At 43.5% G+C, this 18,611-nt stretch overlaps 2 protein-coding genes across 5 annotated transcripts in view; both read left to right on the forward strand.

Annotated features, from left to right (window-relative positions):
- The window catches only part of LOC6531514 (protein slit), a 53,362-nt gene that overhangs the window by 14,631 nt on the left and 20,120 nt on the right, over positions 1 to 18,611 (forward strand). For all 4 annotated transcript variants that reach the window (XM_002092277.4, XM_039373299.2, XM_039373300.2 and 1 more), the window contains exon 2: positions 16,606 to 17,593. In XM_002092277.4, the coding sequence (XP_002092313.3) occupies positions 17,271 to 17,593 (323 nt within the window). In that variant the 5' untranslated portion in view covers positions 16,606 to 17,270. The remainder of the gene's footprint in view (positions 1 to 16,605; positions 17,594 to 18,611) is intronic.
- On the forward strand, positions 507 to 14,822 carry LOC6531513. The gene is made up of 5 exons (XM_002092276.3): positions 507 to 8,697; positions 8,766 to 11,283; positions 11,348 to 11,503; positions 11,554 to 11,721; positions 11,797 to 14,822. Exons 2-5 carry the CDS (start codon positions 11,224 to 11,226, stop codon positions 11,950 to 11,952), a joined length of 540 nt encoding a protein of 179 aa, XP_002092312.3. The 5' UTR covers positions 507 to 8,697; positions 8,766 to 11,223; the 3' UTR covers positions 11,953 to 14,822.

The raw sequence follows: 18,611 nt of genomic DNA on the forward strand, positions 1-18,611 counted from the left end.
GCCGCGTGTTAAAATGTACACTTTGCATTTAAATCATTCCGGGAAGTTGGGTTCGTTATATTTATCTGTTGCCATTGCCCTACACACTCCATGTGCAACTGGCAACTGGCGGAGCCTTCGGCAGGAACTCAATCAGCAGGGCCAGTTAAATAAGCAAAATTGAAAAGCTAAGCACTTTCTTTGCTCTCTTATATTCACATCCAACTTTGACTTTTGTTGCTGCAGCTCAAAGTGCTTAGAATGCGGCCGACTTGTGGCAGGAATATCCACTATATAATCCGGAGAGTGTGGTATTAAAGGCTCATACTAAAGCTGCCACATAAATTAAATCTACTGAGTAGCTTTGAGAAATCTTTGGCCTCGGCAAAGGCTGAATATATTTCTTAACATGATTTATAACTGAGACTAATATTTTTATTACGCTTTATTTATTTGCAGGTATGTTGAAGATTGTGTCCTTATTTACGACTCGTTGAGGTGGCAGAGGTTTTTCAAGAAAAGTGAGTTTATTCTACCATATGGAAATTGAATTTGCCATCGTAACTGTTGGCTTTAAAATATGGTTTTTAGGGAAAGAGTGGTCAATGTGACCCAGATTGATATAATAACTTACCCAGTTTAGACCATTTGATGGATGAGTTGGATAATGTGATAAACGATTTTTTATTGTAAAAACTAACGAAGCTATAAGTGTAAAAAACGTTTCTATTGGAAAAGTACTCCTTTTTAGATCTACTTCTGAAACTGAATGTTGCAGATAGAGCTCTAGATATATTTTTCAACTCTGCATTATTCACTCTACACTTCATTTCATTTTTCCAAGAGTGCTGCACTTATTCCAGACATTTTTCCTGGGAATATTTCCCTTTGACTGCATAAATGACTTTGTCCGGTAATTTGCCCCGATGTTTTGCAACTCCCAGTCTCATTATTTCTGCTTTTTTTTTTAGGGGATTCCCACACCCCCTTTTTTTCTGTGTAGCGGATAATTATGCTATGCTAAACATTGTCTCACACTCGTCGTTCTGCCTTTTGCTCGCCCACACTTGAATTTATGGATGGAATACTTGGCGAACAAAGTTGTGAATACAAAAAGCGTTTCCCCTTCCAGCAATTAGACGCCATTTCCATTAGCGTTTAACCATTTAACATTTTTCTTCTTCATGACCACGTTTTTTTCTATGTTTTCTTTTTTTTTGCTTTTTGGTTGGTTTGCCTAACAAGTCTTCACACCTGCCCACATCCTAAGCAAATATATTAGTGTTGCGGGAAAAAGAGAAGTTGTTTAGGAAAAAATCTTGTCACTTGTTGCCAATTAAGAGGAAAAACAACGAGCACCCTGATGATCGTACATCAAGTGGTGGGGTCGGTCGGTCGGTGTGTCTGTCTCTATATGTCTGGGCTCCCTCGTTTCCCAGTTTCAGAGTTCTCCAGCTTTCCACTTCTTCAGTTTTTCAGTTGCTCAGTTGTTCAGTTCTTTAGCTCCTCAGCGGACCAGCGGACCAGAGGCGGTCAACGTCTGACGCTGGCGGCGCAGCTGCTTCAATTAGCTCAGTCTGTTTATTTGCAGATTTTTTTGCAGCTTTTGTTTTGATTTTTACTTTTTTTTCTGTGCCTTCACTGTTTTGAATGAGCAGATTTTTTGCCTGGTTTGGCACATGTGAAAAAAAGCAGAGAAGGCGATCCGAAAAGAATCATTTCTTCAACTGTTTAATTGCAGTTGCCTTTGGTTGATGTTGTTGTTGTTGTCTGGCTGCCTGGCTTTTGCATTTAATTACTTTGTTTATGGCCCCGGCAGCAACAATAAAACTTCAATTTATGTGTGTTCTCTTTGGCACCCACCCCCCCCACTCCCCCGCTGTAGTCGAATTCCAATGCACCAATTGACAGGCATCCACACCCAACCCCCTCAACCTCCAGCCACCCCACCTCCTTTTCCATCTCCTGCTCCTTTTCGCTGGCCTTTGTTATGTAAACAACGCGAACTTTATATTTTTTGTGTCGACGCTGCAATACTAAAACCAACTTAACTCAACTCGCCGCCCTGCCGCCCAAAAACGGAGGAAAAAAAAAATGGGAGGGAAAAAGAAAGGGAAAACCACCCACAATTCGCATTCTAACTGAAGGCAAAAGTTTTTCCTTGCACAAATAACTCGACTTCTGCGACTCAACTCGCTTTGAATGCTTTGCAATTTCCGCTCTTCTAAATTTGTTGAAAATATTTCTTCCACCCCCTACTCCCCCCTTGTAGCCCGCCTTCCGAAAAGCGAGAAAAACTTTTCTGCTGTGCTGTGGGAATAACAACAACGACAACAACAAGAGCAACAACAACAACATGGTAGCACAACCCATGACTGACTGCCCAACCTTGCGTAATATTTTAATAAATTTTGTCGCCAGGCATTCGGCTCCCCATTTTCCCACTGGAGCGAGCGAGCCAGATAGAATGCGGGTGGGAGCGAGAGGGCGACACACAATAGCAGCTCTGATTGCTGCCACTAACCTTTGTCCGATTTCCGTTCGCCATTCCAGTTGTGCGGCGCCTGCGTCCTAATTAAAAACGCTGGCAAAATGTAGGATAATAGCAGCAAAAGTGCGTCGAACCTGTCAAGCAAAAAAGGAATAAAACACGTAAAGAAACGGGTGATATTTTAAAGAAATAACAAACAGAAAGGAAAAGGTGGCATTTTAAAGGAAAAACACACGGAAAGAAAGAGATGATATTTCAAAGATATTCACTAAACGGCTATTAACTTTCTGCAGTGAAGTTCGATATGCCACTCCACTAGAAATATAAAATTTCAAACCGAAATTAATTCAAACATAATTGAAGTTCAAATATGTGAATCTTTGTGATTAATCATTACATTACATCAAAAAAAAATTGTATTTGATAATTGCAAAATTACATACTATAAACATTGACATCATTAAACTATTGGCAATTTATTTTTTGATTAAACAAATTGACTGATGCGTTCTTAGGATACTTGAATTTATAATGAAAGCATGGCATTATAATCTTCTGTCATACTTATTATTTTTCCGCTGTGCAAGGATCAGCCAAGCAGCAGGACATGGCCTGTCACTTGATTCCTGCGACGGAGTGGAGTGTGCACCGGTGGAATTTCCATGTCAAAGCAGATTTTCTAACTGATTTCATGTCCAGCGATTTGAGGCGCTCAACAATTTCTAGTTTGCCATCCAACTTGCGGCATCCCGCTCTCTCCGATGTCCTGTTTTTGTTCCTGTTCCTGTTTCTGCTGTTGTTGCTGTTGCTGTTGCCGTTGTTGTTGGTCCTGTTCCTGGGCGTACTGATGATGGCTGATGGCGTTGGTGGCGGCGCCCACTGATGTGGTAATAAACACCCCTTGTGCAGTCTAATGGACCGTAATTAACTCGTGCGTCGACTGCGACTGCGACGGCGACTGCGAATGCGACAGCGACGTCGTCGTTGTACAAGCGATGAATAATAATTTTTTGCCAAAGCCACAGAGCCGTAGAGTCGTCCAATCCGTGGACAACAACCAGGACCCATACCCCCCCATCCCAGTGGTATATGGCCAGGCACAGTGGTAACGATTGCCGATTTAATGGCCAATAATTTTGGGGCGCCCAATCGCCGGCCATTCGCATCGCATTTACATATGTAACTAAACTGGCCAACAGGCAAACCCTGTCCAGATGGTGGAAATTACTTATCGCCTGTCATTTGGGGTAATCGCTGTCCCACATATTAGGTTCGATGATGAGGCAATCTTTATGTCCACAGCAAGTTGTTGATTGTGTGTCGAGTTGATCTATATAGTCTCGAATAATATCAGGATGAGATATGAGTGGTTTTTATTGCGCGACAACAGATGTGTACAAAAGTGAGAGGGTAATTTGACCAAAGGGCGTGCGATTAACATTAACAGTTTGTAGGTTTTTATGGTTCTTACACATTTGGCCTAATATTATATCCATAGCTCAGCAATAGCAAGAGCTAATCTTATAGATAGTATTCTTTAAAACTCAAGAGCTGGGCAAAAAACTAGACTTCGAACAATAGAATAGTTTTAAGAGCAATCATACTCATTTATACCGCCACTTGTTGTCATTTTCCGCTCCTTGAAAACCCTTTGAGCAGCACTCCTACACATTCAGTTTAAAAAATCGGCGTGTCATAACCCTTTTTCGGAGACAATTGCCTCTTCTGGTGGAACCGATTCCTACCCATTGTACCCTGTGTGCCTCCAGATTACCATTGTTGTTGCTGTTGGTCAGGGTGTTGCTGCTGCTGCTGCTGTTGTTTGCGTGACGGATATTGCCTTGTCACTTGCATGTACGAGAAATGTTAAAACGTGGAGCCGCTTGGCTTGGGTTTCATCGGCTTTTGCCTTTTTTCCTAGCTCTTTAGCCCCGCACAGCGATGCGGTCCACTCCAGGTCCTCCGCTTCCCGCCACCCCCTGCTAGTTACCCCCCCTTTTTCCGACCGCAGCAACCGCAGAGCGGCAATCAACGCACAGCTATAGCAGTAACAACAGCTACGTTCAACCAGCCATTGCTGAGTTTTTGTACCGTTCGAAAGTTGTGCTAAAATTTAATTAATTTCGCAATTTGCCTAGACGCTGTCGATTGTAGATTGTCAATTGCAGGCTCGTCGACCAATTTCTATCTTTTCAGAGTGTCCCCCTTCATGCTCCGCATCGATGTATCGTCGATTTGCGCTTTTTTGTGCTTCTGCAGTGGGGCTGCCGAAAAATTATGATGATTGCCATCATCATCATCATCATACCGCTCGCTGCACCGCTTACATGTATAGTAATACCCATAGACGAACCTCGTAATACTCCACAGTAAGCGGGGGGCGTGGCGAATGGGCGGCGATTTAGCCAGAGCCATTATAAATACCAATTTAATGAGCGCAACATATGCAACGGGCACAAACCAGGGGCGCTGGCCACCCGGAAAAAGGGGGGTGTGAAGCTACAGCGAACGTTTAATGCGATTACATGGCAGCGGCACATTTGTCATCGGGGGTAGAGTCGCGCAGTAACGGGCGTACACTGAGCCAAATTCGAAACGGACGGGGATAAATCACTGCGATAACTCAATAAGAAATTATTGATGGGCTTATCGTTGAAAAAGTTGCGGTTGAAACTGAACTTGGTTATGCAGAAGTATTAACATGGTTTTCAAAATGAAGGGGATGTATTTCGTATTTTCTTGGCGTTAATATTATATTGATTTATATAATCGGGCTATCATTTGAAGGCATTAAGTGATGTATTGAAATATGTATGGTGTATTTACCGATTTATTTATGATAGTTTAGAATGCAATGAAAGGACCTCTCTTTCATGCACCTATTTTCTGCAAGTGATCTAACTTGTGCAGTGAATTTTATGTGCACTGCGCTGTGTGTTACATTTTGATTTATGTAAGTTTTGTTCATTTATGATGTTACATTTCATGCACTTTTTATGGGCAGATTTTTAAGCAGATTAAAGGCATGTTTCTTTTGACGAGATTAATTGACTGTTTATGTAAGTTAAACCGATTGAAAAGTGATAAGGGCTCCAAGTGGCGCCCAGAGTTGAATGCAATAATGTCTAAATCCGTGAAATAGTTCTCCTAATAAGCGTATAATTGCGCAAGTGCAGTGGCACCCCGTGAACTTCAACTTCAACTTGAACTGCAACAAATGCAAATGGAAATGAATGCAGCTTGCATCAGCATCTGTGTCCGTGTCCGTGTGTCAGCTTAAACAAATCAAGTCAAATTACTGCAGTGCTAAACAACAACGAGCAGAGGATGCAGAAGTAGAATATGTGGCACAAACAGCCAACGACGAAACGAAATGTAACGAAGCACAACAAAGTGAAACTGGCGTACCAGCCGCAAGGTTTCGCATCCGAAAGATAGATTTTGCTATAGCAGATGCTACTGCTACTGCTACTACTACTACTACTGCTACTGCTACTGCAGCCACGCCAATTGCATGGCCAGCGTGCATAACTCCAGCTGGATTGTCTCTGGTCTCTGGTCTCTGGTATGGGGTCTGGTCTGCCGTCGTCCCTGGTACCTTCGCCCGTCCGTCGCAATCTCTATGGTTTTCGTCCGGCATGCGGGCCACTGCAGTAACAGTAGCGCGCAGCACAGCGGTGGAAATGGCAGTAAGAGGAGCTCCAGTCGCCGCTCATTAAGTGCCACTCCACGACAGTTGTCGCTAATGCCGCCGCACCGTCCCAGTTCCCCGGGTCAACGTAAATTTGCAAATATTTGCTGGAATCAGACGAGTGGAGCAAGTGCCACCATGTGAAGCTGCTGCTTCAACTGCTGCTGCTGCTGCTGCTGCAAAAAGGGCTGAAAAATTCCTGGCATATTTGCCCTGCGCGAGCGCAACTTGAGCTCAAATGAGTGTTAGACGAACGATGGTGCGGATGGCGGGGAGAGACAGAGGAGGGCTTTGCAAATAGGTCTGCCCTTCAGCCCCTGGAAAGTCCGTGCCCCGAAGAAGTTTGGCACTTTAAATGCCAAATGCCAGCCGGGAAACCACTCGCCACTAATCCAGTCTCAGTCAGAGACCCACTACCAGTCGCATTCGTAGTCCCAGTCAGACAGTCCCACAACCAGAGTCCATCATTCTCCAAACAGACCGATGCAATTATCCCCGCCTTGCAAACCCACCTGAGGCCATCGGTGAATCTCTTTTTCATTTCCTTTATGGGCAACCGCATATGGTATGGCCGTAGCATATAGTTAGTGCCGCCGCCCGCCCTCTTTGGAAAATTTCCAACAATTGTCATATTATACTTTTAGGTTCTATTCACTTGGTTCACTCCATTGTCCTCCTGCGTTCACGTGGCCACTCCCTGGTTTCCCTTTTGATAACCATGTCGGCGAAGGGCGCCACTTGCACCCTGTGTACCTGCAGCTGCAACCTGAAAGGTTCCACGGCGAGGAGTGCTCAAAAGATATGGGAACTGGTTTATTTTCGGACCAGTATTACTTATTTAGGAGCATTCCTTCTGAAATCAATACCAAACACTTTATATTCTAAATATATATAAAGTCTTTTACACTTATAGAAAATATGCATATGAGTATGTGGAGTCTATATGAATTTCTGAGTAATTTGATAACTTCTCGGCGTTTCACTTGGAGATGGGTAGCCCCCAAATTTGGGTCACCTTTTCAGGGTGGCATCCTTGTATTGCAAGTTTTCGTTTGCTATGATCAATTTTATAAGCAGCTAATTGGGTCTTCAATTTCGGTTTGGAGGTCAGGTTAGATCAATTTTTTAATGGGAGAGCCCATTCCACTTTGTTCCACCGCATATGAGAACATTCGAGTTGGTTGACAGCCAAGTGTGAGAACTTTTTATGGCCTCTACGGGGGGTGACCACGATGAATAGAATATATTTTACCACTTAGGATGGGGTCATCTCATGGTGGGAGAAAGTCTGGCCATTTGGCTAACTGTAAAGGTGTCTCCACATGGCAGGGTCACCCCATAAATGGGGTCACCAGCACCAACAAATATTTTTAAGACATTTAAAGGCATTTGCAAGGTGTCAACTCTCTTGACTTGCCCAAATGTTCAAAAAAAAAGAACATTCCAATCCATGCCGAAATAAGAAATCATCCCTTCTTGAGCTTCTTGAGCAACCCTCGCGTGGACTAGGATCAAAACTGCCGGGGTTTTAACTTCGAAGCAGGGCGGTTAATGACCATTCATTGTCTTACCTGACCCACTTGTTCCACTGCCTCCCGAGTTACGAGTTTCGAGTTCCTTTGCGCCCGGTGAGTCAGAGCCTTGGTGTGTAATTTGTATTTAAAATGCAACAAACCATAATTTTAAAGTTGCCGCTGTGCGTGCAGTTTGTCAAAAAGGCAGGATGGCTGGCATGATGATGAAGTGGAGAAGCAGGCAACCTGCGGTGCGACTGAAGAAACGGAATGAAATTATTAAGTATTTGCCTGGCCCGGCAGTTGGAGAAACAAAGGCCAAAGCTTTTAAATATTTAATAAGTATACAAAAATTGAGGAGCCCGAATGGAGAGGGAGAGGGAATCGCAGGGACATTTGCCTGTTGTTGAGTCATGTCAATTGACTGACTGAGTGCCCCGCTGTGGCGGGAGAATTGGATGTGGGAAGTGGGTATGGAAATGGAAGTGGCAGTGAAGGTGAATGTGGAAGTGGAATCAATACCATGGATGGCCGCCTGCAGGGTTCCCGAGTACTTGTAAGGATATACACACACTCTCTGACGTACTAACGGTGACAATAAATGAGTAAAAATGACTTCAACGAAACGAAAATGAAACGACACAGCGACGAACGGACGGACGGACGAACGAACGGACAGACGGACAAAATCTGTCATCAACACGCCGGCAGTGAAGAGCAAAAGATACGAACCGAGCCTGGATACGACGAGGCACTCACAGATACCCACGCACACCCATGCGGCAGCCATGAAATTTGATACGATGCGTGTGCGTCACTTCGAGTGTAAACGAAGGGTGGTGCAGAGATGGTGCGGGGGCAGAAGGACACAGGACACGGTACAGACCAAAGAAATTTCCATTTAACAATATCGGTCGCCTGTTCTTGGGCATTTTCCCAAAATAGTGATTTAAGCTTTTAAATTGAAGCTGAAAAATATGTCTTCTGGATGCCGTTGTATTCATATCAAAGTTGACTTAAAGGTGATTTTAACTATAGTTTACATATTTCTGATTAAGAAAATGCCTTTAAATACACTTCACTTCCCCAGGCATCACTCCAAATGTCCAAACAAGGGTGGTTCGATGGGTTACGACCTCCAGATTAATAGAGCTCCAAATTTTTATTTGGTTTGCTGCGCCTGCCAGTCCTCAAAGATATTTACTTTATGCCTCGTCTAAGAATTAATAAAGAATAACTTGATTTATGTACAGCCATGGGCGCGGGTTGGAGGCCTAGACTTCCGCTTTATTGGCCAGACATATTCGTATGACGGAATGAAAGTACTTTGTGGTTATGTTTCATTTATGCTGTTGTTTTTATTGAGCCTGGCAAAATATGAACCATTAATGGCCTTTTATTGTTATTAGCAGCTAAACTGCGGGGTTTCCTTGCCTCGGCAGAGTTAACCATAATTTTAGTGCGTTGCTATGTCACAAGGAAGAGAAATTATGATTGTGTAAAAGACATTTTCATTATGATATTCCCTTGGTTATGTTATTATGCCGTTTTCTTATGTTATTAATTTGGCGAAATGATGCATTTTTCTTGACGATTTGTTTACCTTGCTTTTGAGATTACTTGAGGGCTATAATTTTTGGAATACCCCTATGCCGCTCTAGGACTCAGGTTTCCACATTTACTCGTCAACCTTCTGACTCCAGGGGCGACTCCCGTGGCTGGTGAAATTTACAACCTTACCTGTCCTAATCCCGGTGATGCAGCAGCATGCTCGCAGCAACATATTTCACTTCTCCCGGCGAGAACAATGCGAAGGCTTTTAGGGGCAACGAGGAAGATGCTCCGCTCTACCTGACCCGAAATCCGGAAAACAAAAGCCGGAGCAGAAACAAAACAACAAAAACAGCAACAACAGCATCGCAGAGAGCTCAACTGCAACACGCATTGCACCTGGGATTCTGGTGGTATGGAATGGTGCGATGTGGTGTGGAGTGGTGTGCAGTGGAATGGCATTGGGATTGGACAGGGGATTGGGTGGACCTAGCGCACGCCTCAGATTCTTTCCCTTTCGGCTTTTTATGGATTTGTGAAACATTTTATAACTTTACATGGAAATGATGTGTGTACGCGAGTGTCGCAGGTGGGGCTGTTTATTATGGTAACCTCGAAAACAAGTTGAAACCGGAGACAGGGCGACAAACTAAATAATGCCCAGCATTGTGTTTGTCCATTTCGATGATGAGCCCACACAGACGAGATAAAGATAAATACGAGATAAATGAAGATTGCGTTTGGGCACTCGAGGCGCCATTGTAATAATAAAGCCACCAAAAATATAATAATAAAATCCAAGCCTAAATCAAATAGAGCATAATCTGCTTTGGAGACCCGGACCCGTACACTTGATCGTCATCATCACTTGTCGCTTGGGGAAGGCAGATCAAGAAAACGAAAATGATACGAAACGCAACGCAAATGAAAATGAAAATGAAAACGAATGCGTGGCACAAATTGAATCTGATTGTTCAAGTAGTCGGAGTCTCGGTCTCTGTATCAAATGTAAATCAGTGACTGGCATCCAATCCATCCCCCTGCACTCGCTTTATTCAAATTCAACTCAAAAACAGCTGCTATACTTCATTACCATAAGGTTTGCCTTGGCCAGCACTCCCAATTCCAATCCCAATCCCCAGTGCCACATTTCCGAGACCAAACCGACCCGACCCGAGCTCCCCTCTTGGTCCGACATGCAATTTGATGTGTGATTATGCCTTTTTGTTGCTTATCAAAATGAAAATTCAAATTCAACTATAACAGCACATTGTTTACAACGCCCCCGAACCCCTTCTGTGCACCCTCGAAAGCATCCCAAACAAAACCCAAACACAGCAAAAGCAACAGCAACAGCAACATCACATCAACGGCAGCAACACTTGGAGAGCTGCAAAAGTGACACTTCCAAGAGATTAAAGTGACATGTAGTGGTCCGTATATTCAGGCTATATAGCTACGGATAGCGGCGGATAGCGACGGACTGTCTGCCGAGGAGACGGACCCGCTGCCAACACCTTCCAGCACTCGAAAGTGAGGAGAATGGAGAAAGTGGGGGCGTGCAGGGGTATTACGAGTCGAGTACGAGTATTTGTTGGGCTCTATGCATAGATTAATAAATTATAAGCCGCTTCTTTGAATGGAGTCGCTCTGATTACACTCACAGAAATTGGGTGAAGAGCGGAGCTTACTCGCTATTGAGTAACACGAGTTGCGCTCTGTCATCAAATCAGTTTAATCAAAGGTTAGTGGAAACTCAATGGACAAAGTGAGATGCGAAAAGAACTGATCAATCACCAGACAGGCCAAAAGGTTCATTGAATTTAAATTCGCATAAATATATAACAAATGTTCCAATAGTAGTTATATTTGCGAATTGTGGGGAATGTAATTACATTTTAATTGATTTGATAAGAATTTATGATAAATCCATACAAATATTAGCTTAAAAGCTCGCAATTGAAAATTAGTTTTAATGTGATCACCGATGCCGTAGGATGTATACAAATCTAAAGTTAATACTTACTTTCTGGATAGCCACGCAATTGGTCAGCAGAGTACGTAGATGAGCACTTAAATCAGCCCTAAATGTCTTTTGTCAGAGGTAAAAATACATTTTAGATATCTACCATGGTCGAGTTTACAAATATAAAGTGCGAGGCAGTGGATAAGGAATTTTGCACTTTTGAACATTGCCAAATAAAATCGGTCAACCGGACATATAAGTACCTCTCCGTTAAAGCCAAAATCCTGCAGTTACCGATAACCAATGCCAAGGTATGAAAAAACGGACTACTTTTTCCGAAAACTCTAGAACCTTGACTTAGGTAAATGGTGCACTGTACCAACGACTCAATGGATACAAGCCCTTTCTGTACAATATAACATTGGATTGTTGCAAATTCGTCAAGAATCAGAAGTCCAATCCCGTTGCTAGTTTCTTTTACGACACCTTCAAAGAATTTTCCAACATAAATCATTCATGTCCCTTCAATGTAAGTAGATATTTTATGCCTAGAGCGCATTAATAACCAATATATACCAATTTTTGGTAAATATATTCATTAAAGCATGATATAGTACTGGATAAACTAACTGCAGAGTCTATAAATCACCGTGTGACTAGAATTCTACCTTTTCCGGAGGGGCAGTATATGCTCCAATTAAACTTTAATGTTTCTGGCATCAATCGAGTTATATTAAAGATTTATTTAGCACTCTCATAATACCTCAAAGCACTGAAGATAATCAAATGTATTACAATAAAAGCTTGTGAGGCGAAAGGGAAGTTACATGTATGTATTACGAAATATATTAACTTGTGGTTGAAAATGTGTTCTAAAACGTGTCTATCTAATTTGTTGAATTAGCTGGGCTTTTTTTCAGTGCACCTTTCGCTACCCTGTTCGCTTTCTTTTCCACTCAACTCCTGGGGGAAAACGACTGTCGGTCCCCAGAGCATATGTACGCCCCGTCCTCTTGGATCCCCATGCCCATCCCCATCCCCATCCCCAATGCCATCCATCCATCTGATTTTCCTACCCCGCCCCCGCATCAGAATGTGAACGTGAACGTGAATGTGAATGTGGAGCAATTAATGTTTGTGTTTTGTCATTTCAAGCCCGACATTGCCCGCTGCTGCTGCTGCTGCTGCTCCATCTCGTCTTGATGGGGATGCTGTTTTTGTTGTTCTTACATTTTATGCGCATAATTAAGTCGGTGTATCCGTAAAAGTATGCGACACTTCCGGCTTGGACAACTGTCGACGAGAGTCCCTATTGGAACTGGGCTTTGTACTGCCTTTTCCTCTGATTTTATTATTATTTCTTTTGCCCCCGGCTTTTGCATTGTAATACAATTCATTGAGCATTGAGCACTGCGCATTGGAGCTCGGAACTCTTTCTTTTCGACATATTCCTCAGCATGGCAGGGGTGTGGGAAGAAAAGAAGCTGCGGAAATGCCAAAGCACAAATGGGGAAAGATGATGATCGGATCATCAGCGTGGAGAAACGCTGAGAAGGAAATTGGGAAAATATTTTGATGTGCTGTAAATTGTCGATTATATCGCAGGTCCCCACGTCAAGAGATACAATCTCGATTATCTACGCTTGAAATTACCATTTACATTTGACAGATCTTTCCTGTTCTCAGTCCGTAATTGATATTCGCCTTTGTATCTTCTTTGTTTTAATGATAATTATCATTTAGAGCCTATGAATAGTATAATTATGGGTCTCCTCATTCTTTGACATTCCGTTTCTGTTTTATTTCAACTTTTAACATTTCAACTTTATACATCCATAATCGTTGGATACTTGAGCACTAATTGAGGCTCTCATGTCTGGGCATCGAAATTGGCTTGCCCCACAATGGCTGCCCATCGAAAAGTATATGTTTTCGGTGAACCTGCTTTGGGGAGTGGGCACAAATGCCGAATAGTTGTCTGGGTCTTCATCTTCATCGTCATCTCCAGCTCCATCTGATATATTGATTGTTTGCACTTTGTTTTTCCGTTTCTGCTATGTCAACTGTTTTTTCCCCCCACCCGTACTTATTGTGATTTTTTTGTGCTCCCATTGATTAAGACCCCCGACATTTACTCCATCTGCAGAGCGACATGTTTGACTTTGGCCACGCTGACTTCAGCTTAATCCCTCGGTGGGCGAAGCGGGCAGAACTTTGATATGGCTTATCTCTGTGTCTCGAGATGGCTGTACAAGAGCAGAGCGATTTTGACACATGTCATAGGCAATGGACAAACAGAGACCACCTCCCCAAGTGGGATTCGCTTTCCAACTACTGCAGCTCCACTCCACTCCATTCCACTGCTCGTGTAAGCCACAAAAAAACAAATCACTTGGGGGCAACCCCTCCATCTGGTCCGCGTGGCTCCCTCCCCCGACTACCCACCCAGTGGCATTATTTGAATTAAGTGCATACTTAAGCGTAATTTATTGGAAAATCCACAAGAGCCTCCAGGCGGCTCACTTGGCTCGGTTTGAGCTGGGCGCCTCCATCTCCATCTACAGCTCCTCCATCCATCTACCATAAATCTATTGTTTCAGTTGGTGCGAGGTCGCGTCATTAATCTGCAGACGACTCTCTTAGTCCAGTCGAAGATTTCTGAGCGCCAGATGACATTCTATCTATGTGTGTCTCGGGTGTATTTGTGCTGGGCTATTTGAATAGTTCTCTGACAAACTCCGCTCCACTCTTCCACACATCTTATCTCCTGGTGTCCGACCAAAAGGCAGTAGAAAGAGTGCTGAGTGGGTGGAAACATCATTGAAGTTGGTACAATGTGCGGATGGGATGTTTATTGGGATCGGGATTTCTGCAAACGACATCGATTTCATTAAATATGCCAAGTGCCCATTCTAAAGTCGTGTTAACGGTCATTGCTTATGCATTAAAGTAATCATTTCTGCTAACAATAAAAGGAATAATCATCAAATCACTGAAATGGGCCACCATTAGTGTGTTGAATGGGAAATTAAATTTTAATGCAGCACATATTTTAATTACTTCTAAACAAATATCTACAGAGAATGCACACAAATATGCATTGGTTTTCATTTTTTGATTGAAAGAGAAAAATTAGATTATATATTAATCTTGTGTGAAATTTGAAACACATTAATGGTTGGAAATTCTAACATTTTGTGGTATACAAGCATTTTGCTAGTATTTCCAGGTAGAATGTTAGTTTAAGATGGAATTTATGTGCATTAGGCCTCACTTATTTATTTAGTTCGCATTCTAACTGGAAATTTCCCAATTTGCGTTGCCCATTTAATTTGCAAACACAAATCACTTTCCTGTTATAACTCTGTTCCAAATTGATATTGAGTGCTTTGGATTCTTCTTGGTATCAAATTATTGTTGTTTTCCTACCCAAGCTTAATTCGTTGGCACTCTAGACCAAACGTCCACTTGCCATTTCCAGTTTAGAGCGACTTGGAAGCAGGCCTACTACTGCGACCACTCCACCGGATTCTTAGTCTTCCACATCTTGGGCACAAGAAGAACGAGTTATTGGCATGCATTGAATTTGCTTCGGAATTTGCTGGGCTATGGGGGGCGTAGGGATTGGGGATTGTAGGTTGGGGATTGGGGGCTGTATGAAGGAGAAGGAGTAGTCGAGCAAAAGAGTAGACAATCAGTGGCATGTATAGAATTTCACTGATTTATGTTTCATATGAGCCGACTATGAGCCAGAGATTCCCTCAAGGCATGAGCGTAGCATAACCGAGGTCTGAGCAGGATGAGCTGCAGGATGGAGGAGCAATCCTTCGCCCGGGTGACAATGCAGTGATTACATCTTTTGAGCATATACATACATATATACAAATATATATATATGTATATGTATAAACGCACACACATACACCCCCGCAATTTCCGTGATGGGAAAGGCATGCCTTTGCTGTCGTTCGAAAAATATTTTCTCCAGAGCTTCCAGCTCGTGAGAAAAGCAAGGAGGAGGGGACAGGGTATATATGATAAATTTTTGATTAAAGGCCCCCATGCGCCTGGTCTTGATAGGTTCTCTCCTCGTACTTTTTCATGTGTGTATAATGTGCATTCCGTTTGTATGGAAAGCTTGCTCAAATTACGTTTGACATTCAATTGAGTTTAAGTTGATTGCCAGTTAAGTGAAACAGAGGAAGATATATCTCGGCGCAAAGCGATTTTTGACAGCACTACGCTGATTACTCCAGTTATCCAATAACCGAATATGCCTCCTGCATTCAGAATCAATCGCGGCTGTCATTTATCCAAATGTTAATTTAAACAATTAATATCAGAAGCAGCGAGCAAACGGGATGGAGTGCCTTAACATGTCAATTTGCAAATTAAGTACACGACATGACAGACCAGCAGCGAAAGAGATGCCACGATGGCGAGCGAAAGAGATAGTCTACCCCACAGAGCCAAATATAGATCGAATCTGAATAGTGTTAGCCTGGGGAATGTATATGAAGACTGGCACTACAGCAGGAACGCCGGGAGGAGGCGGGAGGAGGCGGCGGAGGAGGGTCATTAGAAGAAACCAGAGATTTAATTGGGCCAGAGTGCTCTTAAATATGATTTGTGAGTTCCCCGGGGGAATCGAACAGCGGAAGCCCAGAGATTACAGATGCGAGTAATTACTAGATGAGCTTCCAGATAGCATAGTTCCTCAGTTCTGGTAGGTTAGGGCAATATGAAAATTTTAAATGGAAAACGAGGTCAAAGAACACTCTTATTTTTATATTTCTGAGTCGCTTAAAAGAATTTTAGTTTCATGAAATTGATAGACTTCTTGTTTCGCATAACTACCATTATTAGTCAGATGAACTATCAGTAATAACTCATAGCACAGAAATGTTATAGCAACATAATCATTCAAAATAAATGCTTATCCAAAAGAAAACCCTTCGTTTAATATTCCCATGTTTACTTGTTGATAGGGAGTTTTCCCCAGGAAAAACACACCATGCCATATGCTATTCAAACAACTGATAATTGTAGTTTTCTGGAGGTGATTAGTGGTCGTTGCTACCGCTCAATCCGACAGGTGTTTCGAGGGATGGTTTTTTTTTTTCATTGAAAATATAAAAAAGAGGAGCTAATTTGTGGCCAAGCAATATATCATGGCGTTACACACGACAGTTGAGTTTTATATGTACATACATCCAACTTCTGCCACTCAACTTCCTTGTGTATATATATCTTATGTTTTAAGTAAAATAAATACACACCGTAAAGCGCATAGATTTATATTTAAACGCTCAGTCAATGGCAATTTCCTGCTGTTGGCGCGGCGATGCCTCGCCGAATTTATAGATAATTTTTCATGATTTTCCCGACACATTCTTTCCCAATCTCGTTGCAGATGCGCTCAGCAGGTCGCTGCGATGCCTTCGAGCTGGTGCTGCCGCCGGTGCTGATGATGATGATGAAGTTGCTGCCGCTCCCGGTCCGCTGCTTTAGCTGCTGACAGCCAAGTGCAGTATCCGAAAGATACCAGATACCAACTACCAGATACACGAGACAAAGGAAAGGAAAAGTGCATTTCCTGCTACCTAACTTGTGCGTGCTGTTCTACCTACATTGCCGGATTCTACCTACGATTTCGGTAGGGAGTTGTAAAAGAGAGTAACTCGCCGCCGATACTCTCGCCACTCCGATACTCGATACTTTTTATTCGAGCGCTCGACGGACAGACATCTGCTCAGCCGGCCGCTCCGCTCAGTTGGGTCAAGAAGCGCGTTCGCGACGGCTGCAAAAGAGCGTACCGCCGTACTAATAACCCCGAGAGTTAAGTGCGCCGTGGAGCGCGGGCGGATAGCCTCGAACTCGATCTCGAATCGAAAGGATTAATCCAGTGAAATCAGTGAAGTGAAAGTGCCTGCGAACGCATCATCTATCCTTTATCCTTTCTCCCTCAAATATTTGCACAGTGGTGATTGCTGTTGACAAAGTGGATTGGCATTCGGGGGACACTTTCAATTAGGCACGTTGCCGCTGCCGCTGTCGCTGCTTCATAAATGTGCCACAATGGCCGCGCTGTCCAGGACGACGTTGATGCCACCACCCTTCCGGCTCCAGCTTCGGCTACTGATACTGCCCATCCTGCTATTACTGCTACTCCTGCCCCATGATGCCGTCCACGCGGAACCGTACTCCGGCGGATTCGGCAGCTCAGCGGTGTCCAGCGGTGGTCTGGGGTCAGTGGGCATCCATATACCCGGCGGCGGAGTGGGCGTCATCACGGAGGCCCGCTGCCCGAGGGTCTGCTCCTGCACAGGATTAAATGTCGACTGCTCGCATCGAGGACTCACCTCTGTTCCCAGGAAAATCTCAGCGGACGTGGAGCGACTGTGAGTATTTTGTTGCAATAAATGCATTCGAATGCGGATTACCCTTTTGTGCGATTGAAGTGCTTGAAATGGACAGAGGATTTGATTCTTAACAGATTGTAGCAGCTGTATCTATTTATTATATTCTAGCTCACGCGCCCCTTATTGATTTCTATTTAAGAATCATTTTGAGGTGTGAGTGCTATTTTCAGTATTCAATTACCACCACTCCCATTTGAAATGCAGTCATAAATCAATATTAAATTCACAATTATATTGAAATGCCATTATGCAAACAATCTGAGCAGACATAAAACCAACAGAAAGACACTTCCCCCATGGGCCAACAAAGACTTCCGCCATGTCCCGCCCCAATGCCATATCGATACCTTGCCATTTCCATCCGTTCAGTTTAGTTATCCATTCAGATACTTCCTTCTGCTGGCCAGTCGGGAAGCTGCATGACAAATTCCATTTATGGAATATGGCCCTTCCTTTTACCAGTTGCCCGTTGCCAATTGTTCAAACATTGAGCACACTCTATTAAAATAATAAAGCTGGACCCGGGTCCGGACGCACACGACCCGCTGCTGGCCGGGATTGGTGCGATTTGTATTTATTTAAAAATCAACATAGGCAAACAACAGCAGCGGTTCGCAGGGTAGTTGCTTTGGTGTGGGGAAATAAATAAAGCCGTGACCATGTCGTCGTGTCGATAGCGATAAAGAAAAAGGGTCCCCAGGGTCCAGAAACCAGGAACAGGACCAGAAACAGAAACAGAACCAACCAGCCGGACAACGAGGCTACCAGGGAGCCGCAAGCCAACTTTGGAGCGAGCTGCTTACATTAAATCGCCATTAAGTTTATTAATTGTCGCCGAAGGAGCCGCATAAGCGCATCAGTGGCCAGGCGGCAATAATTGTTGCATGTTGCATGTTGCAGAGTCGAATGCATTAAGCCAATGTGGCTGTGACTGCGATTCCGATTCAGCTTGCCATTGCGACTCCTTCATCTCCATCTCCATTCTGTGTCCATCGCT

This window comes from Drosophila yakuba, chromosome 2R, assembly GCF_016746365.2.
Source record: "Drosophila yakuba strain Tai18E2 chromosome 2R, Prin_Dyak_Tai18E2_2.1, whole genome shotgun sequence".
Lineage (NCBI taxonomy): Eukaryota > Metazoa > Arthropoda > Insecta > Diptera > Drosophilidae > Drosophila > Drosophila yakuba.